The sequence below is a fragment of the Coptis chinensis genome, chromosome 6 (genome assembly GCF_015680905.1).
Source record: "Coptis chinensis isolate HL-2020 chromosome 6, ASM1568090v1, whole genome shotgun sequence".
Taxonomy (NCBI): domain Eukaryota; kingdom Viridiplantae; phylum Streptophyta; class Magnoliopsida; order Ranunculales; family Ranunculaceae; genus Coptis; species Coptis chinensis.
In genome coordinates this window covers 19,435,524-19,445,673 of record NC_141461.1, presented here as the reverse complement: position 1 = coordinate 19,445,673, position 10,150 = coordinate 19,435,524, and the positions used below count along the sequence as shown (strand labels likewise).

Genomic DNA, 10,150 nt, shown 5'->3' with positions numbered 1-10,150 from the left:
CTAAGTGCATAACGGTTAGCACATCCAGGTTCAAGGTAATAAGAAGGATGCATATCACCGGATAAGAACTTTTCTACTACGGAGCTTTGTGCCCGATATCTTAAGTAGAGTAGCACAAAACCACCGACTTCTCATATATATATCTAAGGCCCTTCAAACCCATCAAAGTCCTGCAGACCATTAGTAGTTATATCCAGAACACTCAAAGATGTCACCTAGCTCAAGAAAACTTATAGTTAATTTTTTTATTTTACAAATATCTAAAATGGTTCCATTTGCTCATTACACAGGGTCAGGACTTTCTTCTGGTGTCAACTTTGCTATTTTAGTCATACCTAACATGACTCGGTTGTAAGAACATTCCGTACCTCATTGTATCTCAAAGTTCTCTATTATCTCTTTTGTAAGATTAAGACCAAAGCTTTTAGTGGCTATTCCCATAGATGATAATAAAAAAAAGGATTCAATGTTTACAAGAATCATCTTCCCCTAGAGTAACTATTATATTTGTAACCCTTTTTAAATCAAAGTTAATAGAAGCTGACCTCTGGTCAAACACCTGTTATAAACATGAAGTTCTTCCAAGATATATATTATGTCGGCCATCCTTGACCACAGAAACCATACCCACGAATAGTTATGCCTAACCAAATTGAAACTTGAGTTCGCAACTCAGAATGCCATTTAAATCTTTTTGATCAAATTAATATTTTCATCACAAGATTCCAATAAATAAAATAAATAAATAACTAATACAATCATATGATTATCAATCAAATACATTTTTTTAAAGAAAAAATTTAGACTACTCACTCGTGGATACATTTGCTGTCACGGTTTTCCCGATTCCAATCCCCAAAGTAAAAAAAACCTCCCTTTTTTTCTTCTTTGAGTAAAACTCTCTCTCTCTCCACTATTTAAAATTCTCCGTGTAAACACCTTTTTTTTCAAAAACCCCTTAAAAATAGGGAATGAGGTTTATCTTCTTTACCCTATCTCTTTCTAATATTTCACTACACCAATTTGACTAATTTACGACACCCAAAAGCGACGGTTAATGGCCGTTGTATAAGGACTGAATGGCGTTGTTTTGTGTGTGCCTCTTCCCGCTTGTAATTTGGGGAAAAACATACCTTCCAAAACATTTTGTTTAAGGGTTTGCTGCCTCTCATCTTCACACTCGCACATAAGGAGAAAAAAAAATCTTCAAGTTGATGCCTCTCAATGAGAATGACCACTATTCCTTTTCGTTCCTTTCCACCACTTATTATTGTTACTCAAGACTTAGGTAATGGAATTGATGTTATATATACTCTTGAATTTCGTCTGTTTTTCTACTCTTGAATGTACCATCATCTTCTTCAGATATGTTAAGTCGTCTTATCTTGCACTGAATCATTTTATTTATATGTAGTATGGTGGGTGTGAAGAAGACCTTGACAGTTGTTTTTTTTTTGAATAATATGAGGACTAGGCAGTTGAGATGGGGACAACAAAGAACCTAGCGAAGAGGGTTTTGGGGACCAAGACTCCAGTCGTGGATCAGGTGTCAATTCCTTCAATTCAAATTGATTATTTCCCATAGTTAGTTGATAGTTTGTTAATTTGATTTTGATTTCCTTCGCAGATACAAGAACTTCTTTGAGGCGTTAAAGGTATCGTCTCCCGCTTGGTTTGGTCTGTTAAAATTTATGTTGTTCTTTTTCGTCTTTTGGTTCGTTTGTGTTTGCCATCTGCACGGATGTTAGCTTGTGAATAATTTGAATATATGGTTACTTCATGTTCCTCCTGATAATATTAAATTGATGTTCCTTCAGATGATTGTTATTCAAGATTAAATTTATATTCGTGAATTAAAATATCTGGCATTCCATACTGGAGCAATGAGTACATAGAAGTGCAAGGTTGGTGCTGGGGCTACTTGGTTATTCTCGGGTTTTCTGGAATGGACTTGGATATTCTTACTGGCACAAGCTGTTAATATTGCCCAGGATCTTGAATGCTCCCTTACCATTATGGGACCAAATTACCTAGCAAAACCATCATCCCTCTTGGGCTAGGCACCCTTTCCGCTTCATGTCAGACCTTGTGCCTACAGTAATGTTGATCTCTATAAAGAAAATCCCACCTTGTAAGAGTGGGCACAATATCATTCTTTTAATAGGGCAGCTTGTGCATGGACTTTTTTCCAATTTTTAAACGAATGATTTTAAAATACTACACAATATAAGAGGAAAAGGGCTATCTTGCGATCCAGCATTGGAGTACCCATTTATCTCAGTTTTAGTATGGTGCTCTGCCTGGATCCTATAATTTGCAGCTATGTTTGACTAGTGGATTATGGTACAAACTTTTATTTATAGGTTTTTTGTGCAGCAGCTTAATCTGAATCTCAGTCTTCATGGTTTCAAGTCTTCAATAAAGAGCTCATACATGCCTCATCTTTTTTAGAGCACGAAGCTTTTGACCATCCTGTGGCGAGTAAGCTTTGGAACTTTTAGTCAATTATATATTTTTTTTCTTGTTTGACTACTGTAACTGATACTGTAGTTTTTGACTTATGGTTGGTTAGTTCTCCTTGAGGCTCTATTGATTTTTTTTTGTTGATATGAGAGTTAGTGTGGCCTTTATGTAACTCATAGTTTTAATTGATTTACAGGTCTGTTAGTTGTCTCTTCAAAGGATAATGAGCCAATCAATAAGTTTGTTGACCTTTTTAACACCAATCAGTTTCCCTCTCTCCTTAATAATGGTGCAATGGATCCAAAGATCTTGAAGCATGACTTGCTAGTTCATGATAACTAAGATGAATGGCACTTCAGAGAAGTATGTTATACTCTTTTAGCGTCATTTTCTCCACTATGTAGGAGTGAAGAAGCATTGGTTGTTAATGACCAGATATGCTTTTGTTAAACCTATAACGGTGACGTCCTATATGGTTATATATATATATATATATATTTATTTCCTGTTTCGTTTATTACGTATCGTTTTCGTTTCGGGTTGTATCGTGTTTATTGTTATTGGTTGGTTATGGGCATTGGGATTTGGGGTAGTGGCTACTTTTCGAAGTTTGTGTGCTTTTTTTTTTATGAGTTTGTTATTGTGGTGGTCGAACAGGTTTTGGGGTATGGATGGGCTGGGCTTTTGAGGATGGCAATCTAAGATACACGGGTCTTTGGTTTCTGTACTCTGTTAATTCACTTTGACATGTTATTGAATGACATTCTATCCATATTAATTTACTTTAGACCTTCTCACTATGAAGTTCAGTAGATACAACTAGATTTAAGCATCTAAGATAAATGACAAGCATTATAGATTTCTGCCCCTAGTATGAAGAAAATACCTAAGAGTACTATTACAATATACATAAGGTTATATATATCTTGAATTGCTTTGGTGCAGTGATTAAATTTCGTTGTCTTCTATTAAGTACTGAATCTGTTGCATTGTCCAGCAAGAAATCAAGCATACTATACAGAACAAGCATACTATACCAGAAATCGCCAGTTGGGACTTTCTGGTTGGAAGCTAGAGGAATGTACCGCAATTGAGAATGAGCTCCTAGTATGGAAGCAGAAATGTCTAACTGAAAGAGAAGGTATTTTCCCAGCTTTGACCAAATTGGATGATTACTCTTTGAGTTTCTCTGTAAGTTAATTTTGTTCTTAGTGATTTTCTAAGCATATCTTCTTATTCCTGGTTTTGAATATCTTGTCAAGCAGCGAGGGGGGTAAAGCCATTTGGGGATTGAGACTGAAAGCTACTTTTGATAGATCGAGGAGAATTACTTAAGAAAATTCTAAAGCCTTTCTTCAGATTTTTCCCTCATCGAGCGCAGGTCTATTACTTTGCTTCTCCTCTTGACAATTACTTTCGAAGACAGATTACCTAATTCTACTGTTAGTTTGCTTTGGTCACGTTATAAGCTTTACTTGAGGCTGCTGAAGCAGTAGTTTTGGTACTTAAGACTAGATTGGAAGATCACAATAAGGGTGCTGATGCAAAATTTCTTCTTTTGTCATGTAGATGCTCAAGAAAGCACTTGGAGTTCCTGAGAACAATGTAAGGACCTATATTGAAGCTGAGAATCAGGCTAGGTATTGTCTCTCTGTCATTCTTAATATGTCTAAGAGTACTATTTTTGGGGTTGAGAGTTCGGAGGTGGATAGTTTGACCTCCTGCATTGAGTATTGAGTCGGATCACTATGTAATTTTGTTGGGATTGATTATGCGTATCAAAATTTAGAAAATCTTTAAATCATTCTATACCAACTATTATCCAGTTACACCAACTAACTTTTTACACATTTATCCAGTTATCCAGTTACACCATCATATACACATATTTTTCGCTTTCTATACCTAACTTTTTAGTTATAAATCATTAAATTGATTCTTCTACTCCATGTAGATTATGAATATTGTGGTATATGATGTGTCTTTAAGTACAATTGTCTTGTTTAAATAAATTATACAAAACTAAGAACTCACCCGGCACTCATGTGGTGGGTCTCCCAATTTCTTGCTCAATCGTGACCAGCTAGTTATTATCCAACTTGTTGTCATTTACTTCAAAGGTGTTCAGTAATATATATGATGTCTGTAAGTAACTAAGTATGCCACTCCTGACCAACTTGCCATTTCAAGCATTGAACTGAGATGTCATCCACATTAGAAACTGTGCATTGCCATTAACACAATGTGCTACAAATAGCATGGTATATATATGGTTTGGAGTGGCTTTTGCAGTCTTTGTCAGTTTATCTTATTCTAGTTCATTACTGTACTGCTTTATAGTACTCTACTGTTTTATAGTACACTACAATTGATTAGAGGAATTGTACAAAGTTGTAAAGACATGATATAATTTCTAACTAATGGGAGTTCTATAGTTTTATAGTTGTTGAGTTTGGACACGTGTAAATTAAACTGCTAGATTTGACTGGAACAATGCGTGCAATCTTGTTTCAATTAAGTGTTTAAGATTTTGTGATCACTCTTAGGTTCATGTGTGTTGTAGGCAACTACGCATTCATTGTCTAGGCGACAAGTGGTTCCCTTGCGTCCGTCTCTATATCATGTGAGTTGCGAAGAGTTGGTCGTAGAGTTCTATGTTCTAGCATTTTGGAAGACTGCTTGATGATCGTGAGGGGGCACTGTAAAATGTGTATTGGAACATAGTGGACGAGATTCAAAACTTTGGTGTTTTACTCGTGTAATTTAAAATTTTTTTTTGTTCTATGTAACTTGTTTGTACAAAATTGTTATTTGGGATTGACTTTGGTTGAAGTTTAAGTATTAAATGAAAATATTTGGTTTTTTGTTCAGTACTTGTGTTCCATTTAAGTTGTGTTAGAAAAATGACTATCAGGTATATTGTAAATGGTAATAAGCAACCAAAAAACCTGCATATATAACCTGGACTTGGATATATGGTTATTCATAAATAACGGCCATAGGATGTTGTTTAGATACATTATGAGATGGGTCCAAACTTACAAGAAACAAGTGTCAATGGCCGTCGTTAAAAAAATAAGTGTTAAAAGCGTCGTTTTTTTATTGGATAAACAAGTGACCCGGGCCGTCGTTTTCAAAACTACAGCCCTTTTTATTATGGCTCTAACAACAAATGAAAGCACACATTTTTGTTTTAAAACGACAGACAACGGCAGTCGTTTATTGACTGTTTTTTTGTAGTGTTTATCCTTTTTATTTTTATTTATTATTATTATTATTTAACTTTATATATATTTAATTAAAAATGAGAATAAAAATAAGAGTGTTATACATCTTTTGTCCCTCAAAAAATAATTGATGATATTGATAGATTGCTCAAAAACTTCCTTTGGAATGGACCTGATGGAGCTACGTCTCATGCATTAATTGGGTGGGAACAGTTGTATTATCCATATATATGAGGAGGGCGGACTGGGCATAAGGAACTTGAGTATACTCAATCATGCAACCAATCTAAAGCACATATGGCATATTGTGAGTGGAAAGGAAACTCTATGGGTGAACTGTGTGAACAAGAAATTGATAAAGAACAGGAACTTTTGGCACTTAAAGGTCCCAAATGACTACTCGTGGGTTTGGAGGAACATTCTTCATGACAGAAAGTTTGCTTCTCCTATTGCACTTCACCAGATATGAAATGGAGACAATACCAAGTTCTGGCTAGACCCTTGGCATCCTGCAGGTATCCTTAAAAAATTCTTTCCACAAGCATTAATTCTTGATTCTACATGTAGTATGAATGCAAATATATCTAACATGCTTGAGAATGGTAGGTGGAATATTCCACATCATATTAGGATAATTCTACCTGATATTATTATGCTAATGGAAGAGGCAGTTAGCATAAGCAGAGGCGAGGATAAAATTGTCTGGTCTGATTCCCTCGGAGGTGAGTTTAAGCTCAAAGATACTTATCATAGCCTGAGAGACTCAAGACAAACCATTAACTGGCATGGTATTGTGTGGTTCTCAAACAATATGCCCCGACATTCATTTATCACTTGGCTAGCACTTAATGAGGGTTTGAAGACCTTGAGTAAATTAAGAGAATGGAAGGTGGTCCACTCTGATTTGTGTGTTCTCTGTTGGAGGGGAAAAGAGATAGAAAAACATTTATTTTTCCATTGCACTTACTCACAATTTGTATGGAAAAAACTACTTCAAAGTGCAGGCTATAATAAACAAAGGGAACAAACTTGCTATAATAAACAAAGGGAACAAACTTGGTCAGAAGAGGTTGAATGGGTGCTGGAAAAAGGACTTGGCAAAGGATGTGAACAGGATGCACTGAGGCTCTTATTCAATGGATTTGTATACGGAGTGTGGCGGGAAAGGAACAATAGAATCTTCATGAACGTTCACACCATGGCAGAACAAACCTCTATGCTGATTCTGAGTGATACAAAAACAAAACTTGTGGCATGTCAAATCAAAGTGAATGAAGGACCTACGAGAAGTAGACTATGGCATTATGGAACATGGATATAGAGCTGAACATGAAACAAATAAAGAAATGCAAGTGGGAGAGAGCTGAAGAAGGCATAGGCAATTTGAACACATATGGTACCTTGCAAGGTACTGAAGGAGGATGGGTTGTTGGCTGCTGCCATCAGGGACCATAAGGGGGAAGTCATTGCTCCAGCAAAAGGGAAGACATAATACAGTACCATTGCACTTATTGAACTCTACGGGCTCAAGCAAGGACTCAAATTGGCAAAGAAGCATAACATTAGAAGAATTGCAGCACAATCAAACTCAAGTAATGTGGTGTCTTTTATGAAGAACAGAGGACACCCATGGCAAGCAAACCACTTAATGGAGGAGATACAAGACTACATAGGACAGTTAGACCATTTTACTATTGCACATGCCTATAGAGAGTCTAACAAATTAGCAGATGCTTTAGCTGTTAATATTCCTACTGTAAGTTTTATTGAGATTGTACCTACCTCTTTCTCAGAGGATGTTAAGAAAATTGTGTATGAGAACGCTATAGACAAAAGATATGCAAGAATGTAATTGGCTTTCCTTTTTTAATGCAAAGAAGCAAGGGACCTCTATAAGGCTAAGTCCAATGGTGTATCTACCCTCTATCTCCATTCCACCAAAAAATAGTGTTTTGAGAATAGGGAGTCAATTTTGGTGTCCAATGGTTCAGACCATTCTACACCACTTCAAGTGGCGCCGTTTGGGCTGGTGAGGACACAAAATAATTTTGGTTATAATTAGTTTCTGATTTGGTAGGGCCACAAAACAATTGACTCTATTCCACGCCACTTCAAATGGCGCCGTTTGAGTTTTTACAAACCATGCCATTTCAAATGGCGTGGAATGCACTCTCTAATCCTCAACAATACTATTTATATATAGAGAATTATATTGAGATATGAGGGAAAACCCACCACCACTCCCTCCGCTTTTGAGGGAATCCCTGCTTACCTACCAACCAAAAACCAAAAAATGCTAAATCACCCTACAGAATACAGATCGAACTCATACATACGTCATTCGTGGACCAACCAACAACCACAACTAATCCATAAAAGTGCAATAATCTAAAACCGTATCTCCAACTGTACGTCTGGTAACTTTGATGGCCAGCTATCAACGTTTGTTCGCCAATGGTCTAAACTCTAAAGTGATCGACAAGTTCACGTACTCAACCAAGTGAACCAAAAAGAAAAGAGCCAATACGCTGAAATACATCAAAGTGTCCCCTTCTATTGTATAATTTTTCTTCAATAAAATTTGTTGGAAAAATACAAAACAAAACTAAAAAACCAAACAGTTACATATTAGGATTTAGCCATTCAGGAATCAGGATAACCTTAAATATCATTAAAAGATGGTGATGATGGAAAATTCTTAAGATAAGCATCAGCCAACATTTTCCCCAACTTCACTTGAGCTTCAGTAGTAAGATGCATATGATCATACTTTAACTCCAATCCTTTAGCATCAACACACACAACGTTCTCCACTTCCATACCCAATTGCACTTCTCTAACCTTGTCTATATACGCCTCATCACCTGACGCTATTGCCACCTATACATTACACCACATATATAACAGTCAAAATCAAGAAAACTCCAAAAACAATTTTGACCAACACAAAGTCATTTTAAGTCAAACCTGAATAATTGGAAGTAAAGGGAACCGCAGATCGGACCGGACATTTTTAATGAGTCGTTCCAGGTTAACTCGATACGACTCAGCAGCATGTTTTGGGAACGTATCACTTTCACCTTGATACCAAAGAAGACATTTTATTTCACCACCTTGTTTAACCGAGTCTCTAGCCCTTTTCACCATGTTTTCATATAAATGTGACCCACGTTCCCATTCCTTTATCGCTGTTCCACCTACTGCACATGGAACAAGTCCGATAACATCTATACTCGGATCTTGGGCCCGGACTGAATTTGCGAAAACTAACCCGGGTCCGATTCCGCAAGTCTTTTTAGTGTCGATATCGACGTGGAGAGGCTCGTGGGCTTCTTCCCAATGGTGTTTGGCGTTGAAGCGGAGGGTTTTTGGATCGGGTTGGCATTCGGGTGGGAGATGTCCGTCGAATTTTTTGGGGTGGGTTGAAGTTACACCTCCTCTACCTGCCATGTTGCTTTGGCCTGATAAGATGAAGATCTGTTTGTTATTGTTGAAGGTTTGGGTTTGAGTTTCAATGTTTTTTGAGGTGTTCATTCCCATTTTTTTCTCTTCAGTTCAATAAGTGAGAAATTGAAGGGGCCGTTCAGGGTAGGGGAAAATTTAACGACTGGCCCAAACTTCCATGTTACGCCTACTGCCGGTGAACAGTAGACATTTCCAATTATACCCCTATCCCGTTTCAATTATTACGGTTATCTTAAAACTGAGGTTTGTAATAACATACGTAAGGGAGAGATAAAACCGTCTATTTCCCCAGTGAAATTTAGACACGTCTCCCTTGATTTATCACACTTATAGAAAATTACGAAATTACAACTGACCTGAAAGTTTTTTGTGATACCCTACCCAAACTTATTTTTGTGACCTACCCAAACTAATTGACCGCACACGTGACGTAGACAGGTGCCAGCTAACTAGTCTAAAGTCAAGGCCCAAACTATTGATATGCTAAATGCAGTGGGTTCGATAGCAATTCAACTTGTTTTAGTCTTTTAGCTAGATCTACTAGTACAACAGCTCATTGGCAAACTACCATAACCCTATTTATTGTTGGTAGTGTGTAGGAGTGGCAGTTCTGTATATGACCCGCTAACCCGATACGAATCCGACACAAAATTAGCGGGTTTGGGTTGGGAAAAAAGGCTTTTGGGTCATTTAAGAGTTGACCCACCAAACACCCGTCAAATAAATTGGTTGGGTTAAGGTCACACATATTAACCGGGTAACCCGTTAGTATACCCGATTAGTTCCCAGATCCAATGGGTCGGGTCATCAACCTGTGACCTATATGACTTGTTTTAAGTCCTTAAACATATATGTTTCCGAATTTTATCAAATCTCATAATCCCAATTACCTAAAAGAAAATACTAAATATAAAAGGATCAACTGGATTTAGAAGGATCAGTCGGCAATCCAGCATATAGAATATTATAAATCCATTCAATAAAATATATGATCA

The 10,150-nt window shown here is 36.9% G+C and overlaps 1 protein-coding gene and 2 long non-coding RNA genes across 19 annotated transcripts; 2 read left to right on the top strand and 1 right to left on the bottom strand.

The window, feature by feature from the left end:
- The first annotated feature begins 1,063 nt into the window (after nucleotides 1–1,063).
- On the top strand, nucleotides 1,064–5,333 carry LOC147491972 (uncharacterized). 17 transcript variants are annotated; one of them, XR_015198759.1, is made up of 9 exons: nucleotides 1,064–1,288; nucleotides 1,469–1,546; nucleotides 1,628–1,655; nucleotides 2,380–2,481; nucleotides 3,121–3,174; nucleotides 3,461–3,604; nucleotides 3,729–3,844; nucleotides 4,033–4,103; nucleotides 5,027–5,333. It is a non-coding gene; the product is annotated as an uncharacterized LOC147491972 (long non-coding RNA). The 17 variants fall into 17 exon arrangements; XR_015198749.1 differs by lacking the exon at nucleotides 3,121–3,174 and adding an exon at nucleotides 2,660–2,826 and having other exon boundaries at nucleotides 1,097–1,288; XR_015198751.1 differs by lacking the exon at nucleotides 3,121–3,174 and adding an exon at nucleotides 2,660–2,826 and having other exon boundaries at nucleotides 1,123–1,156.
- A 735-nt stretch (nucleotides 5,334–6,068) lies between these two features.
- Nucleotides 6,069–7,592, top strand: LOC147491971 (uncharacterized). Its single transcript, XR_015198762.1, has 2 exons — nucleotides 6,069–6,205; nucleotides 6,695–7,592. It is a non-coding gene; the product is annotated as an uncharacterized LOC147491971 (long non-coding RNA).
- A 632-nt stretch (nucleotides 7,593–8,224) lies between these two features.
- On the bottom strand, nucleotides 8,225–9,362 carry LOC147491970 (carbohydrate esterase, putative (DUF303)). The gene is made up of 2 exons (XM_086568776.1): nucleotides 8,658–9,362; nucleotides 8,225–8,570 (listed from the first exon to the last, which is right to left on the bottom strand). The coding sequence occupies exons 1-2, from the start codon at nucleotides 9,228–9,230 to the stop codon at nucleotides 8,352–8,354; spliced, it is 792 nt and encodes a 263-aa protein (XP_086424902.1). The 5' UTR covers nucleotides 9,231–9,362; the 3' UTR covers nucleotides 8,225–8,351.
- Nucleotides 9,363–10,150: the final 788 nt, after the last annotated feature.

Excerpts from the sequence above, each read along its gene's own strand:
- LOC147491970 (XM_086568776.1), bottom strand. The coding sequence starts at position 9,230 with ATGGGAATGAACACCTCAAAAAACATTGAAACTCAAACCCAAACCTTC. Across the intron at positions 8,571-8,657 it reads CTTTACTTCCAATTATTCAG|GTGGCAATAGCGTCAGGTGA; the intron begins GTTTGACTTAAA and ends TGTAATGTATAG.